The sequence below is a fragment of the Pelophylax lessonae genome, assembly GCF_965119305.1.
Source record: "Pelophylax lessonae genome assembly, chromosome: 5".
Taxonomy (NCBI): Eukaryota; Metazoa; Chordata; class Amphibia; order Anura; family Ranidae; genus Pelophylax; species Pelophylax lessonae.
The window spans coordinates 449640995-449659430 of NC_138772.1; the positions used below are offsets into that span (position 1 = coordinate 449640995).

Here is an 18436-nt window from a genome sequence, read left to right on the forward strand (position 1 = left end):
AAAATGAAATGTGCTAAAAGTGATGTGTCTGGTTTAATCGGTAGTGAGCCGATACCCAGTGGTGCCGTGATACAAATAAAAATACTCAAAATAATTTTATTGTGGTGACATTGTGATCTAGTGGTGTGTGTTAATTGTACTTAATATAATATAAGCTCGTGGGCCCTCGTGTCTACGCAAAATAGTGCTAGACTCTAAAGAAGGTGCCCATACATATACCAATCTAATCGGTGAGATAGAAATCGTGCTGAAAAATATTTTTGTTTTTTTAAAACAAGATTAATCTTTTACAAGGCAATTCCTCAGTAAGTCCATCCGCTGTGCTGTAAGTCCATATCTTTGTAAACTTTGTTATTCTGAACGGGTATGTAGTAAAAATCCATTATAGATCCAAGTTTTTCCAGAGGACCCAATAAATGTTATATAGGGGACCATATACGATAAATATTCCAAAATAGGTAAAAATGATAAAAATGGGAAAGATATGTATAAAAAATGTGTATACAGGGGAAAATTATATATATACTCAAAAGTATGTCCTTAAAACTGTATCTTTAAAAGACAAGAGGCTGTGATTCGTGAATTTCCATACAAAGGAGGACTATTTCCTAAACAATTCCTTAAAAATCCTTAAAAACCCTTAAAATCCTTAAAAAACCTCAAAACCCCAAAAAACCCCATGCAAATTGAGGGCCTATAGGGAGGTTTATATCAGAAATCAAGGATAAAAGGGGGGGGGGTAAAAGGATTAAAAGGAGAAGGACTAAAAAGGAGGACTATAAAAGGTCAAAGGAGGATCCAGCAAAGGGGGGGACCCAAAAAGGAGGCCACAGGCTTAAAAAGTTAAAAATCAGTAATAAAACAGTTCAAGTCTATGTCGATATTCAAGCCTTTAGGTTGGAGGGTCTGCATCTGATATATCCACTTCGTTTCGTTCCTTGACACATCTATTTTCTTGTTACTTCCTCTCCAGTTGTTTTTGATTTTGTCGATAGCGTAAAAGACCATTACGGTGGGGTCTTGGGAATGATGGAACTTGAAGTGTCGTGACAGACTATGTTTCTCAAACCCTTTTCTGATATTCTTTACGTGCTCCCTAATGCGGACAAATAGGGGTCTGGTGGTGCGGCCTACATACTGTAATTTACAGGGGCACTCCACCACATAAGTGACGTGAGTGCTTGTGCAAGTGATGGTTTCCTTTATCTCATACATTTTTCCTGTGCTTTGTGCCATAAAAGAAGTTGTTTTCCTTTTCTTTTCCTTAGATGTTTTGCATGGGAGGCATTTTCCACATCTGAAGAAACCCTTTAGGCTGGTTGGAAGATTTATTTGCTTAGGAGGATCAACAACGTTGTGCACCAGCCGGTTTCTTAGGTTTGGTGCTTTTCTATATATGAAAGTGGGTTTTGCAGGGAGGATGTCTCTAAGTGTTGCATCTGCTTGTAAGATAGGCCAGTGTTTTCTCACAATTTTCTCTAAGGCCTTATGCTGAGTATTGTATCCAGTTAGAAATGCAAATTCAGTGTTTTTATTTCCGCTGGTTTTATTTGGCACATCCTTTATCAGGTCTTCTCTGTTCATTTTTTCTACTATTTTCTTGATGTTAATTAATTCACTTCTTTTGTATCCTTTTTCCACAAACCTGCCAATCAATAATTCTGCCTGTGTTTCAAAGTCTCTTATATCGCTGCAGTTCCTTCTGATTCTCATCAGTTGCCCTTTGGGAATGTTCCCTAGCCACTTGTAATGGTGGCAGCTGCTTTTTGGAATGTATCCGTTTCGATCGGTTTTTTTGAAATACGTTTTACTGCTTAATCTTCCTTCCTTTTTTGTTAATTCCAGATCCAAAAAGGCAATGTGTTCATGGTGAAAATTTCCTGAAAAAGTGATGCCATATATATTCATATTGATTTCGTCAAAGAATTCCTGCAAGGATTCCTCACTTCCCTTCCATACGATGATAATATCATCGATATATCGACGGTAATACTTCAAATTATTCCTTGGTATGCTAAAAACTTGCTTCTCCTCCCACTTCTGCATAAACACGTTTGCCACACTGGGGGCATACTTAGCCCCCATAGCTACTCCTTTTTTCTGGACAAAATAATTGCCCTTGTACCAAAAATAATTTGATTCCATCGCTGTTTTTAATCCTTCCAGTATGTATCCAATCTGCGTCTCCTTCATGTCTGTGTGGGTGTGCAGGGCCCAATCTACCGCTTGTAGACCATCTTTTTGTTTAATATTAGTATAGAGGGAGTTTACATCGATTGTAACCAAGATGTCACTCTCCTCTATTTCCAGATCTTTGATTTCCGCTAGCAGTTGTTTGCTGTCCCTCAGATAGGATTTACCTACTGGGACTAGAGGCTGTAGGAACTGGTCTAAATATTCCCCTAGCCTCGAATGCACAGAATTAATGCCACTTACAATGGGGCGGCCTGGTGGTTTCTTGTCATCTTTATGTATTTTTGGAATATAGTATATGACTGGGGTTTTTGGTTTTTCCAAGCAAATGTATCTAGCCTCCTTCTTATTTAAGATTCCCAAGTCTTCTCCTTTTTGCACGTATTTATGTAAAGCTTTTTCAAAATCTTGTTTTGGGTTTCTTCTTAGCTTGATGTAGGTATCTTCTATATTGAGGAGATTCTCCATCTCCTCCTCGTAATCTTTTTTATTTAAGATTACAAGTCCTCCTCCCTTGTCCGCTGGCCTTATTATCACTCCTTTTCTTTTTTCCAATTTCCTAATGGTGTCCCATGTATTTTTCTCTTTTCTATTTTGGATCCTTAATGCTCTTATATCCGCTTCCACCATTCGTTTAAATACCTCCAAATTCTCATTCTGAGGGTTTTTGGGGTTAAACTTGGAGCGATTCTTTAATGACGTTTGCTTGTACTCTTTGTGTATGGGCCTTTGTATCTGCTTTTGTTTCAGAGTGAAATGTTTCTTTATATTTAGTTTTCTGACATATTTATTTAGGTCTATGTAGGCCTCGAACTTGTCTAAGTTTTTTCCTGGGGCATATTTCAGACCTAGATCCAAAACTTTTAACTCCTCCTCTTCAAATTGTATGTCACTCAGATTATAGATGCCTTTCCCTATTGTCTTCTTCTCCTTTTTCTGTTGTTTCTTTCCTCCTCGTGTTCCTCGTGGTTTTCGTTTCTGTCTCTTTCTTGATGTCGAGTTATGTCCTCCCTGTTTCCACGGTGTTCTCCTTGTTGTCGCTGTTCCATCCATTGATCCCCTCGGGGTGGTGCCCGATGCCAGTTCTGTTGCCAGTGACCCCATGGTCTGCGTGGGCCTCCTCTCCCTTGTGGGGGTCTCCCTCTGCTGCCTTGTTGAAAAAAAACCCTCCTAGGGGATAGTTCAGTCTCCTGGTGGGAACCAGGGATGATCTTTGGGAAAGCGAAAAAACGCTGATGTCCTGCGATGATGGGGATATAAAGATAGGCCTCCTAAATGTCTAGGGACGCCAGGAAATCCCCCCTGATGCAGGGAGGCCACCACTGTACGGATGGACTCTATCTCTTCCCAAGTCCAGATTTGGACGCACCTTGCCCTCTTTCCTGGGCATTGTGAATAGGTTCGAATAGAACCCCTGAAACCGTTCGTTAGAAGGGAAGAATCGCACCGGTGGAAGTGATCGAAATTCGATCCTGTGTCCTCCAGAAACTGGTGAAGACAACCCCCCCACCCCAGAGATGGGTAGGGGCGCATCAGGCTATATTCTTCAGGCTTGGCTGAGCCGGACTCTTTGTTTAGCCGACCAGCGCCCTTTGAAACCCCTCTAAAGGGGCTTTGGAGGGTTTCGCCTTATCGCCCGCCCTCGCGGAACGAACAACTCTTATGAGCAGAAAAGGAAGGTCCTCGTTAGTTACGAGGTCCTTCTATCCTAACAGTCTGTGGCAAGACACGCCCAGTTCAGCTTTCTTGCTTGAAGATCTCACAGGAACACTGGAGAAAAAAGCTGTCTAAAAAATCTTTTCTAAGAAAAAAATCCTGCCAGGACCGAAGATCCCAGCAAGGTATCTAGGTCCTTACTCCTAACTAGACAGAAAAAAACTGATTTGCTAGAGCAGGAAGTGAGAGGATATACCCTCTGGGACTGCCCCTAGGGTGTGGCCAGAACGTTTTCTTTCCTGTCTAGTCCTACTCCTGTAGAGGGCAGCATAACCCGAGGGTGTTGAATCACCGAGGACTACGTCTGTCAATGAGCGATAGAGAAAAGACATTCTAGAGCAGCAGTTCTCAACCTTTTTAACATGGGAACGCTTTAAATAACTTTCTGGGCTCAGGAAACCCCTGCTAATAATTACTATATCTACAGTTCACAGAACATTAGTGTGGTAATTATTGGGATTAATATATTTTACATTTGTGCTCATTGGGAAGAATACCCCTTTACAGACATCTAAAAGATCATTGTTGTCAATGGTGGAAACTCTAGCTACATAATGCACATCATGAGAATCCTTAAGAGGGAACATCTTCAATAGGAACTGAGTTGTTTTTTCAGAGGACTGCAATGGCAGGATCTACTACCAGAACAGCCCATTTTTACATTTCAGCGAAAGGCTTCAGAGGAGTGAATTTATTTTCAAATTTGGACTGATACTCTTGAAGTGCAATTTCAATTTATGCAGGGATGGAAAAAGTGCTTTTCCTGATTTTACAGTCTTTTTAGTGACCATATGGGCTTATTTTGGCTGTGGAGAATCAGGTGCTGATAGGAAAAACTAGTTTGCACCACATTAATTAGTGTATTCACCGTGGAGAGCATTTGTCAAGATGCTATACTTTGAGGCTAGGGTTGGAAACCCCTCTGCAGCTTTGGCTACACTATCTGTGTCCCCATCACTTTCTTTTATTTCCTTCCCAAAAACTCTAGATTAATGAACAGAGTATTGCGTTTTTAGCCCCTGGAAACTGAAGGTTTGCCTCAGGACAAGGGAACAGCTATCACCCTGAGCAGTGTCTGCATTACCTGCAGGTCATTAGCAGAATATCTGTTATTTGGCACCTTTGTCCCAAGCTCACTTGTTTCTGTGATCTACCACTGGTAAAGTGAGAGGATCCCCAGTGGAGTACTTAAACAATGGGGTGTGGAAGGAATGGATTTTTGCTTGTCTGTAATGCAGCAGTTGCGATATACCTAGCGCTGATGTTCCTGTTCCTGTGTCTCTGTAGCAGAAGGCACCGGGAAGTACAACTAAACAATGTGCTGTGTACGTTTTTGGTATAAATTGTGAGAAGACATACGGTAGTGGGAAGGAATGTCATTCTGAGACTAAGTCTGGATGGGGAAAGAAACTCCAAATTTAAAATGGCTTATGACATTGAAAAAATTTGATTTTTCTTATCGTAAAATCCTTTCCTGTGATGTTCATTGACGAACACAGCTCCAGAAGGAGTAGAACGCTAGGCAGGAAAAAGCTTTACCACGCCTATGGAGCAGTCCCAGGGGGTATACTGCCACTTCTTACTATAGGCATTCAGTTTTGTTGCAAGCAAAGTCAGAAGAAAAATAACCCAACTCAACAGAGGGGTGGGTGCTGTCTCCGTCAATGAACATCAGAGAAAAGGATTTTACGGTAAGCCAAAAAAACAATTTTCTCTTTCGTTCATTGACTAACACAGCTCCAGAATCTTCTTTACCATTGGGACTTCCCAAAGCAGTGTCAAACATGAGGGGTGGGAAAAACACAGCAGAAAAAATTTCCAAAGGCTCAACCTAGCCAACCAGGTAACAACTGGAGCTCACCTGAAAACAATACACCCTCAAAGAGGACCAAGTCCTCTCAAAAAAAAAGCAGCCTGCAAAACTTTGCAGCCAAAGCAGCATCCGCAGATGCCAACACATCTACCTTGTAAAAGTTTGTAAAAGTGTGCACAGACGACCAAGGTGGCCGCCTTGCAAACTGGCATCACTGATGCCTGATGGCGGAAGGCCCAGGAGAAATAGTCACAGCAGATGCAGCCAACCCCTTGGGAGATCCGTCCGTAAGGACAAAAATTGAGCCTGATTTTCTAAACGACTCGGTTGCCGCTAAGGTACACCCTGATCACCCAAACCACATCCAGAGAATGCAATGCAATCTCCTTAAGATGCTTAGGACACAGGAAAGGCAACACAATGTCTTCATTCAGATGGAAACAAAAGACAACCTTAGGAAGGAACGACTAACAAGGACGAAGTACCACTTCATCTCTGTGAACAGCCAAATAAGGTTGAACGACAAGACAAAGCTGCCAGCTCGGACACCCTGCGTGCGGAAGTAATCACCACCAAGATGGCCACCTTCTGGGACAATGGAGGCAGAGGAATCTCGCAAATATTTTCGAAAGGCAGTTTCTGAAGAACCGACAGTACCAAATTGAGGTCCCAAGGAGGCAATGGAGACCGCACAGGCGGAGCCAAGTGGCGAACCCCCTGAACAAAGGTGTGAAGGTCGTTGAAAGAAAATTGCCGAGGCTGAAAACTGGGCCAGACGCTGTTCCACACCTCTTTGGAGGAACACCAAAATTCGAGCCACCGAAAAGAACAGGGAGACACCCCCAGAACAGGGAACAGGGAGAACCCCCAGAGACACACCACGCAATGTACGACTTCCAGACGCGATGATAAATCTTCCTAAAGGTAGATTTTCTAGCTTTTAACAGTGTGGTAAACACTGAGTCAGACAACCCCCTATCCTTCAGCACCTGGTTTTCAAAAGCCAAACCGTTAAAGCCAGCGACTGTAAAGCGGTATGGAAGATTGGCCCTTGGGCCAACAGGTCTTCCCTGAGAGGGAGCTGCCAAGGGACATCGGTGACCAGCCGCACCAGATCGGCATACCAAGACCGTTGAGGCCAGTTTGGGGCTACCAGGATGAACGGAATTCCTTCTGCCTCCATCCTTCGCAGAAGTCTCCACAGAGGTTTGAGAGGGGGAAAGGCGTATATCAGACGGTACTCAACCCAAGGAGCCACCAGTGCAGTGCATCCGTGGCATCGTCTAGAGCAGGGATCCTCAATCTATGGCCCTCCAGCTGTTGCGGAAGTACATATCCCATGAGGCATTGTAAAACTCTGGCATTCACAGACATGACTAGGCATGATGGGAATTGTAGTTCCTGAACAACTGGAGGGCCATAGTTTGAGGACCCCTGGGCTAGAGGATCCTGACACCTTGCCATGAATCTCTGCACCTTCCTGTTGAGATGAGAGGCCAACAGATCCATCACTGGAGTTCTCCACCGGAGACACAGCTGATTAAACACCTCCGGATGTAGTGACCATTTTCCTTGCTCCAGAGCCTGTCGACTGAGGTAATCCGCCTGCCAATTTTCCACCCCTGGAATATGCACAGCAGAGATGGCTGGAACTAAATGTTCCACCCACCTTAGAATGCCAGCTACTTCCCGAGCTGCTAGGACACTTTTTGTGCCCCCTTGATGATTGACATATGCCACGGCCGTGGCATTATCCAATTGAATCCGTACCGGACACTCCGGAAAATGAACCGTCTAATAGGCTAGACAAAGTCTGATCGCCCGAAGTTCCAGTACGTTGATTGGTAGCCTGGACTCCTCCAGAGGCACAGTCCGTGCCCAAAATACCTCCCCCGTACAGGCTGGCATTTGTAGTGATCACCATCCAGTACAGGGGAAGGATTTTCCCTGTTCCCTGTTGAAGAGCCAGAGAGCGAAGCCACCAAAGCAGGGACATTCTCATACCCCGGCTCAACAGGATCAGAGTGTCCAGAGACTGTGGATTCTTGTCCCACTTGGCAAGAATCTCCTTTTGCAGAGGTCTCGTGTGGAACTGTGCAAAATGGATGCCACTACTTGTTCTGAGATCCTGAGGAACGAAAGAGCCACTTGTGAACCGAGAAGAAAGGGCCACGTTTACGACGAGACTCCTTGCTCCTGGTAGCCTGCAGGAGAAGAGTACTCTTCCCCCCTGTAAGACCCTTAATGATCTCATCCATGGAAGCTCCGAACAGGCGATCTCCCACAAAAGGGAGATCAGACAGGACCTTCTTGGAAGCCTGGTCCGCAGGCAAGTATTTGAGCCATATCATGCGCCAAAGGATCACAGCTGTTATGGATACCCTACAGACTAAGGGAGCTGCAACAGAGAGGCATCACTGAGGAACTGCAACCCCTGGACCAACTGGTCTGCCAGCTCCACAGGGGGAATCTGTTCCCCTTCCAAATCCTGGCGCAAAAGCTCTGCCCATTCCGTTAAGCTCTGGGAAACTAAACTTATGGTACACACCGGTCTATGGATGGAACCGGCCATGGTAAAAAGGCGTTGGACCAGAGATTCAGCTCTTTTGTCAAAAAGGGTCTTTAAAAGTAGGAGAGTCCTCAACCCGGAGAAGGGTGGCTTTATTTAACCTGGAAACCTGAGAATCCGCCACAGGCAGTATTGTTAGTTTTTTTTTTAACAGGGACTTCTCAAAAGGATACCTTCTAGCGAAACACTTAGGCACTCCGACAGAGCGTTTAGGGAAACCCCACTAGGCTGCACGCTGTGTGGCGATCAGAGAGAAGGAGAAAATCTAGGAAGTAACACTAGAGGCCCACCGCCAAATCACCGCTCCATAGGCTTCAAAAACATGGGCACTGCTTTATATCAATAGGAAACTACCAGAAAATGGCCGTCGGACTACACAAACATGGCCGCCGATACCTACAGCACCCATCAATGACAAAATGGTGGCTACGTGTGTCTCCCGGGACCGGGACTCCCAGAAAAGAAAGAGCAGTAAGGAGGGGCCTTGGCAGGAGCCCCCACCAGGACCATCCCCCCAAAAAACAAATTTTTTAGCACCAGGCAGAGCGCCCCCTGGCACCCATTGTCTGCTCAATACCCCCACACGGACATAACATGTTTGGCCACCCCTGGGGGGGAAGAGGAGGGGGAGCTAGGTGTGTGTAAATGGGGGATGGTCCACAGGGGGACCCCACTAAATGAGAGGGGACGCTATGTGGGAAGGAAGAAAAACCTGGGGTCCGACTGTCCTTGGGAGGGGCTCACGTCCACCTCAAAAGACCACCAGTGAAAGGGGGACACTACTTACCACACCATGGAAACCGGGTGGGCACCACTCGAGACAGACCACTGCACCATCAGAATGGGGGGGCTGCAGACCAGAGGTACGCTGCTACTCAGGTTGTGACTAGGTCAATGCGTCCTCGCGAGACGTTTAACTCACCGGCCAGCCCCCGTCCAGTGGGGCTATGTCGCGGCTGACCTAGCGTGGAGCTGAGGTCGGGTCACTCTTGCTGGCCAGACTGGAGAGACCATACAGATCTAGAATATCCAGTCCATCGCCCAGTCCAGCAGTTGATTGTAGTTCTCACAGGAACAGAAAATAACAAAGGAGGAAAAAAATCTGTTTAAAAAAAAATTAAAATACAAAAATGCTAGAACGAGAGATCTTAGCATGGAACTAGGTCCTTACTCCTGACTAGGCAGAAAAAAACGGAATGCCTATAGCAGGAAGTGGGAGTATACCTCCTGGGACTGCTACATAGGCGTGGTAAAGCTTTTTCCTGCCTAGTGTCCTACTCCTGTAGGGGGCAGCGTAACCCATTGGTCAAGAATATTCTGGAGCTGTGTCTGTCAATGAACGAAAGAGAAATGCTAGACACAATTATGAGAGAGTGACACCATAAAATGTATAGATCCCTATTCTACTTTAGTTATAGGCATATTGTGTGCCAAGTGCTGCAGGTTTTCTATTATTAGCCAGGAACTGGCCCAAAATACAAAAAACCCTGTCTTACTTTATGTACATCGCAGGACCTGCTAAGGGTGTAGGCTTTCCCCATCACAGTGGGTAAAACTCCAAATCCATCTTGGAATCATAAAGATGGACCACAGCCCTAACCCTGTAAAGCACCCTGTGGCTAACTACCCATTTCGTGCCAAGGTGAGAACCTAACACCGGATCAAGAAATGGAAGCAAATTTTACAGGCCAGTCCCACACAGTGGTTCTGGGTCTGATCCCCAAGACATAACATTGCAAAGTACCAATCCAGTAACTGCTAGATAGCGCAGTAAAATGTTGAAGAAAAATGATTGGTTAAAAAGAAAAAACTTCTTCAAAAGAGGTCCAATACCTAAGGAAAAAAAAAATAGTTTTGTAAAGTGGATGTGAATGTGCACTAGCAAGTTTTTTTTGCCAGCGCTCAATCACCTACATATAACCCTATGGTCTTTGAATAAAAGCCCTGTGTCCTGTACAGTTAAGATACAAGGTTTCCACAGTCAGGTTGTATGGTGAAAACTTGATATTTATTATTTTATATGTTTAAAAATGTCAAAGGCATCATTCCCATTCTCCTCCTGCTGGAAACAATCTTGAATGGGCGGCAAATCTGTGGAGCCTCATGGGAGAAGCCCCGCTAAGCATTAGCTATGAATGATAGTCTGAGAAAATAATGACAGCTAACAGAATTATTAGGATACTTACTCAAATAATCCATTTTCTGACATTAGAGATCCATCCACAGAATCAAGTCCTTGTTCTGAAAATTGTTTCAAGGCACTTAAAGCTGCCTGTAAAAGAAAACAAACATGTTAAGATTACATAATATTTAAAAAGTTTTACATTTATAATGTGCACATGGTTGCTGATACAAGTTTTCATTCTGTTTGCATCAAACTGGTCACCAATACATTTGGTGTTCACAATGCATTCACTGTAATGCCAGCAACATATTCTTCACAGAGTACAGTGAAAATTGAACAAATTCCAAAAGGATCTTAAAAATCTTTACTTTTTTATTATTTATTTATATGTTAAAGTGACAGTCCACCAAAAATTGGGCAGCACAGTGGCTAAGTGCTTAGCCCCTCCGGAGCTGTTGGTTTGAATCCCAACCACAATCCTATCTCCCTGGCATTTGCATTTTTTTCCTGTGCCTGTGTGGGTTTCCTCCAGTTACTCCAGTTTGCTCCCACACTCCTAAGACATGCTGGTAGGTTAACTGGCTCCTGTCTAAATTGGCCCTAGTATATGTACTGTATGTATGAATGTGAGTTAGGGACCTTAGATTTTAAGCTCCTTGAGGACAGAGACTGATGTGGCTGTACAAAATACATGTGTAAAGCGCTGCAAAAACTGACAGCGCAATATAGGTACCTGTAATAAATAAATAAGTTAAAAACTCAGTTTTGGATGAAATGTCAATGAGTTCATGTTCCAGTGCCTTTTTGTAGTCAGATGAATATAAATTATAGAATATATATATTGTTCTTTTTAACCAGCAGATGAAGCTCCACTCTCCTTTTTTAATGGTTAGCCGTTCCAGCTTTGCTAAAAGAAGCCCACTATTTACAAAACTCAATAGCTCAAGATAGATAAATCAGAAGGATGGCTCATTCCTTATTGAATGTTCAGTCTGAAGTTTCAGCCAAACAAATCAGGCTGTTTCTGCTGTGCTGCCTTTGGATAACCCATAGTGTGTTGGGAGAGCAAGCACCCAGCTCTTGACTATATGTTTTAGGTGGAATTAGCCACAAGATGACATTATTTGCATATTACATTATGGGAATGCTTATATAAACAAGAAACAATACATATTTTAAAAAGGTTAAAACTGACAGCAATTTACAGTGATTGGTGCTGAGCATTACCAGTATACATAAAAAAATGGTGCTTCAAATATTAAACTGTAAGAATGCTGACTGTAGGATAATGAATAAAAACTTCTGGAAAGGAATGCAATGAAGGAAAAATGCAAAACAAAAAAATGAAAGCAAAGAGGACTAGATAGGAGAGGAAAAGGTAACAGGAGTTGCAGACTAATGGCATAATTTTGGGCATACTTAATATTAGAAAATTTTAAAAGAGATGCCACACATTCTGCAGACTGAGAATCAAAACCAGGTTATTATGAAAAGTCCTTGCCTGATATAGTCCTATGTAAGAAACTCTTTCACTCACAGTATATTTTACATATATATTACAATCTCTTGGACACATTGGAATCACCAAGAGGGTAGAATATATGTCATAGCAATTGTAATTAAAAAGAAAAAGTCTACAAATCCCTGTCACCATCCCTTTTCTGGCATTATGAAGAGAAGGGTAGTTTAAGAGGTGCTGTGAATAGACAGACCACATATTTTGTGACACAATATATCTATATATTTTGTGACCAAAAAATGCCTAATGGTCCATATACACAATCCAAAAATTAGACAACAGATTGTCCGTTTTTTTTTTTTTTGCATGCTAGTCGCATATCGAAAATGGAGAGGTTACTAAAGTTACGAACATTCTAGCACGACAGAATAAAAAATCAGAAGTGATATAACGTGTTGTGGTAAATTTGTATTTTATTTTCGAATGACAACTGTACTGATTAAACGAAAATCGCACGATCTGGTATTGTACAAGAAAAATGTTCGTGCTTGTCCAATGAACTGTCGTGAACGGCTCTCGAAAGCTCTGTACTAAGGATTCGATAATTGTACGATCACTACGAAAGTGGTATATTTCGTCCGATTTTTGGATTGTGTGTACAGGCCATAAAGGACGATTATTCAATCTCAAATTCTCCAGATAACAGTAACAACCCAATAAAAGTTTTAACACTACTGCACTCTATCCAAACATAACAAAAAAAAACAAAAACATTTTTGACTTGACATACACTTCAATTCATAGATAATGATAAAGTTTAATGTGAATTTATACTCAAATATGAAGGGCTTATCACCCAGTTACAAAGGAACTGAGGATTTCTGTAGGTATTCCAGCACAGCAACATACAGGCCCTATTCACAACACTTGATAAAACATGCAATCCCAAAAGCACTTGCTTTGTGTGCTGTGCTTTGAAACACCATTCTATAATTTATCCTTTTTGCCAAGAAAAAAAAATGGCCGTGTCAGGATCATCATGTCAGCCATCAGAAAGGTTGTGTTCCTGTTATTACTGCTCCTGCAACTACTTGATCCAGCTTTATTTTGGATCATCTTTGCCTATCGTTGTCACCAAACTTGGCCTGGACTTCTAACCAAGACTTTGCCTATTGATTCTGTACCTTACTGTCTGCACATTGCCAACCTGCGCTCATCCCTAACCTTGACTCATAATTTGGTTCAAGTATTCATTTTCAGTTTCCTGGCACCTGTGCCCTTCCATTGCCCTTGCAATCCCTGCAAACTTTCAAGGGTGCTCGGATAGAAATTGTATGAAAGGCCACCTTTATCATCTCGGCCACCTCAGACAGGTATGTGATATCACAAAATCTAGTACATGAGGAATGTGTGTACACGTGTCCCACACTGGGAATCTACAAGCAAATACAGCAAATCAAACAAATTTCATTGCATTGTCTCTCCCGTCTGACTCCCAAACAAAACAGTTGGGAATGAGTTGTAGTTTGTGGGTGTGCTATACTATTCTTTTTAAGTGATGTATACAGAATAAACAGAGAGAAGGAGAGAGCAGGAAGAAGGAAAGTGAAACAATACAATATTCAAATCAACCAATTTGAACAAATTATGTCTGAATTGCTGAAAAGAGAAAAAGGGGGTATTTTGGACTTGTAAGCAGATGTTTGGGGGTTAAACATGAAAGGTACAATCTCCAATATTACAATTTAAAAAGCACAGTACCTGTTAGAGAGCTTGTCCTTGACTTTAAATATACTTTAAACCATTTGCGCCTAAGGGTAAAACAAATCTTAATGCCTAAACCCAATTTTGCAACTTTGACATGTGTTAGTAAACCTGTACATATCAACTACTTTGTGCATCCAGGTGGATTATTCCTTGTTTTTTTTTTTTTAAGATAAATTGGGCCTTCATTTGGTTGTAAATGGTAATGGATATCTCCTGCTGTTTTTTTTTTTTTTTTTTTTTTTAATCTATGGAAAACTGGCCCAAAATAGTAAAAAAAAAACAAGCAAACATTTTTTTAAAATGTAACTGTATAGTTCTTGCTACTTCCATAACCTACCACCAAAGAACAGAACAACCCGAAATAAATTCTCCTGCTCCGGATGATCGCAGTAATACCACATATGTGTAGGTTAGTTTGTACCCGTAGTACGGCCCAGAATCAATAGTTCACATTTTGCTTTTTTTTTTATCCTACCTATAACACACCGACACTGGCACTAACGGACACTTATACTAATTTAATAAAAAAAAAAAAAAAAAATCCTGTCCAAAAAATACTGACCCTGACCCAAACACTAACTCTAGCATATTTCTTTTTTTTAATTATTATTTATTTTTTTCTACACACACTCTTTTTTTTCTACCTATGCAAGGACAGAGAAAGTTCCAATGTAGCTGTCTTGTCTATTCACAGAGACAGAAAACACGGGGGTGGGCTTCACAGTGTGCGATTACTGAGATAGCCAATCAGAGGCTATCACAGAGCTCAGGTGACCCGGAAATTGGACGTTCTGGGTCCCGATTGTTAGATCGTGAGATCCCGCTGTCTGTGCTGGGAGCGTGCCAAGCCGCATGCTCCCAGCACAAAAGAAAATATGCAAATAGGCAGCCCCACGGAAAAAATCCCAGTACAGTGGGGCCCCATATTTGCGTATGATTGGCATGAAGGGGTTAAAGAAATGTTATGTGAATTCCGTATTTTTTGCTCATTCAATTTGTATTTTTATAGTGGGTGCACTATTTTCAATGAGACAGCACGCTCACAGACTTGCATTATGAGATGGATCAGTAAAGCACAATTACTGTCTAGCACTGCAAAGCAGCAAGCAGAGCCTGCATATGCAATGAGTAAATATGGCTGCCACCATTTACATATATAATTAAAATCTTTAAATAAAAACAAGGATTTTTAAAACATTAGTATTCATTGATATAACTATTTCAAACGTAAGAATTTATTTATATGTATATCTATTAAAAAAAAAAAAAACTATACATTTTCTTTAATTGTATATTTCATATTAAGCCACGTCCTAAACAATAGATTGAATTACTTTCTTGTAATTAATACATCAGAAACTTTAAGATGCTGATATCCGGACAAAATGTTTTGTAATGGGATATACTGGGGGCAAATAAGGTAACGCAAAGCTAAAATGAAGTGCACAAACCCAGGGGAGTCATTATGACTATGCTGGAGAGTCAAACCAATGATTACGGACTGAAACAAAATGGAGCATGGTGCCAAATGCACAAACTGTGTCAAAAACACTGAAGGGGGAATGCTTTTTAATTATGTTTGATACCCCTCAAACAGTGTTTGAAAAGTTGTCTCCTGCTGATGAGAACTGTTCAGCCTTGACACGTTAAAGAGAAACAAAATTCATCTGACATTTTCCGGAGCAGCGGAAAGGTTAATAAGAGATTGGCAAATGGTGGGGAAAGCAAGCGCCCTCCAGTTAATTAAAACACATGGTTTCTCGTCCATTATTTACACAAATGCATAAAGAGATACTTTACTCTCGAAACATTTTACAGCGCTATTGTGGGCTAATTCCCGCAGGTTTTGAAACAGATGTTTTTACAAATTTTATGTATGACTTTTGTAGATGGTTTAGTGGTGCCAAAAAGCAGATGCCAGCAGGACACTGTTTTTTTTGGCTACGTTTTGCTTTATAAATATGTAGACCTATCAGCAGGAGGTTCATTTTTCTGGTAAAGATTTTCATTTCTATCTCTCCCTGTATCGGCCAACATTTAGTAAACTGTATCAAAATCTTCTTACCTCACACTCTATGTTTAGTTTGTTCAACTGAGCTAAAGTGCCAGTATAGACTAGCCCTTCCAATATAAGCAAGAGGTAATGTTTTTCTCAATCAAGTTATGCCACAATTTACAAAAATATACTTAAAAGTGTAGAATTAAGGGAGTTCCTTGTGTATCTCCTGTATGGTTAAAATATTCCTATCATTAGGAAAAACTACAAAAGGTGCCCTGCTGGAGGTGCGATAAAATAAGTAAGTAAGCTCTCATTAATGCAAGCACAATACAAATAATAGGAAAAAAGGGAATTTTGGTCTACCCCACCATAAGGCTCCGTTCACATCTAGGCGTCCTGGAGTGCGGGCAGAATCCTGAATTATGGCAAATCATGGGAAGCCTGTGCGATCCCCATCACTTCCAATGGCACCCAGAACTTTTTTGGGCATCAGGCGTCCCACGATTCTGTTTGCGCTATTTCACTGCGATTCACTGGGTGATAATCGTGGCAAAATCGCGCCGCGATCGGGGTGCCATTGGAAGTCATGGGCCTAGATGTGAACGGACCCTAAGTACATCATTTGGTACATCTGTACAATACATGCACATAGAATCATGTTTTATCTCTTCAACCCTTTCACCGCCAATGACGTGTATCAAATATCATGGCATTGAAAGGGTTAAAACAAGCTCACAGCTTGAGTTTCTTTTTAAGATATAGTTACTAACGAACATGGACTTTTTAGGCATCGATAGAAAGTAGTTAAAAAAACAGGTACATGTTGGTGGAGGAACAAGCACAAGGAACCTTGTTATCAGTTACTCTGTTCTAAGCGATTAAAGGCTATTCTTCTGCATTAGAGGAAGGCCGAGGTGCCATCGATAGAGTACTGGAAATCTCTTGTAAACAAAATGTTATCATTTTATAAAGCAACGTATCTGAATAAAGTATGTGTTAAGAAGTTTCAGAAAGTCTGGCAAAGTTGGACTGAGAGCTCATTCGTCCTTCTTTGAGGTGGCTGTGGCCGCCGCCGGGGGGTGGTGGCCCTCCTGGGGGTGGACTGCGGTAGTACACTATGTGTCAATGTTTATTGTCTTTTATCTGAAGTAGACGGTGTAAGGGGGTAAAAGGGGAGAGGGGGCTGCTTACTGATCCCTGATTGGACACTGAGGAGAGAGACACCGGCAAGCTACATGGTTCCTGAGAAACTTTCTTCGCAAATTTTTCTTTTTATGGACATTGCTACACTTGGACACTGCACCAAGGTTGGGGGTTGTATTGTTGTGTTTCCTACTTCTGTGTTTTTGTTTTATTCTTCTTTTCTTTTCCCCTTTTCTTCTGTACTCAAGTTTTTTGCAATAGTAATAAAAAAAAAAAAAAAAAAAAATGTACATTTTATTGGCACTTTGTTACATCAAAAAAAGTTTTCTTTTAAAAATAGACAACAATTAATTAATTCAAAGTGTATCCATACGCAACACTATGCAATAATGTCGTGGCAGGGTATACTCGTGGTGGTGGAACTTTAAAAAAAAGCTCTACATGTTTTGCGAGTTAAATCGGTTCTTCAGGAGTGAAGATACATATTTAAAAGCAATAATATGCAGGCACACCTTGGATGGGATGAGCGTACACCACCCAGATAGGGTTAGTACCCATGGATGACTTATGGGATCAATCAAAGCAAGTGGGAGACGGCTCTCCAAACTGTGGATTCGGTTGTAAAACAGTAGTAGTATCAGCTTGCAGGTAGGAAAATGGGTATTATATACTGTATTCCTGGTTCAATCCAAAAATTTAACTTCAGAAAGTAGAGGTGTAAATTCTAGCCCTTGGTTATAAAACATTCAATCAATGTCGTAATTTCTGCAGCTTTAGGTATGCAATCCCTGGGCACTCTTAGAATTACTCGAGAGCATGTCCACCATATCACTCAGCTGTCAATTTTTAGGATGTGGCACCCAGCATATTTCATTAGTACCCACCTTTGTCCCCTTGGGTTGGTGCGGTACCTACAACTCTAAAATATTGAGTTTTTTTTTAACTTGATCAGCAAGCTCAGGGCTTTAATGTTGAAGTGATCAGAGTGACTTCTGCTACATGTCTCCTGGGCTTACCTGCTCCTCCTGGGACACAAATAAAAAAAAAACAATCAGGATGAATGTTAAGGAGCATGGAGGAGAAATCTGATGCCCAATGCCTCTGTGCAGAAAACCTGGAAGCACTTTGCCCTGAGCACTTTTTGGTTCACAGGTGAAAGCAGGCTGTGACCCAGAGAACAACAAATCAAGTGCACGATCTGTTAAGGCAAAGTACGGGGAGACATTAGGGGTCTAATAGACCCCTAATGTTTCAAATAAAGAGTACTTGTTACCTGCATAACCCTATCACATTATTATGATCACATGTTATAATTGTAAGCTCCCTTATAATGAAAATACAGTCCAGTTAAAAATAAAAATAAATGGACTTCATGAACCTAAGATGCACACATGTATGTAAACGCCTATTGCACAACACATATTAGGTATTTCTAAGAAAGATGAAGCCGGCAACTCTAGAAATCCATGAAAATCTTCATTAGCTACATAAAGGTCAAGATTAAAAACAGCTGACGCGTTTCGGCATACAGCCTTGTTCACAGCATATTCACAAATGGAATGACAGAACATTTATACTGTTTTATACTATTGTATAAATTTTCTGTCATTCCATTTGTGAATATACAGCTAACTGCCAGTTTGACTTTAGTG

General features: G+C 41.6%; 1 protein-coding gene across 4 annotated transcripts in view; it reads right to left on the minus strand.

Moving 5' to 3' along the window:
- The window catches only part of STAU2 (staufen double-stranded RNA binding protein 2), a 559013-nt gene that overhangs the window by 7344 nt on the left and 533233 nt on the right, over positions 1-18436 (minus strand). For all 4 annotated transcript variants that reach the window (XM_082259761.1, XM_082259759.1, XM_082259760.1 and 1 more), the window contains one exon: positions 10478-10563. In XM_082259761.1, coding sequence (XP_082115887.1) covers positions 10478-10563 — 86 coding nt within the window. The remainder of the gene's footprint in view (positions 1-10477; positions 10564-18436) is intronic.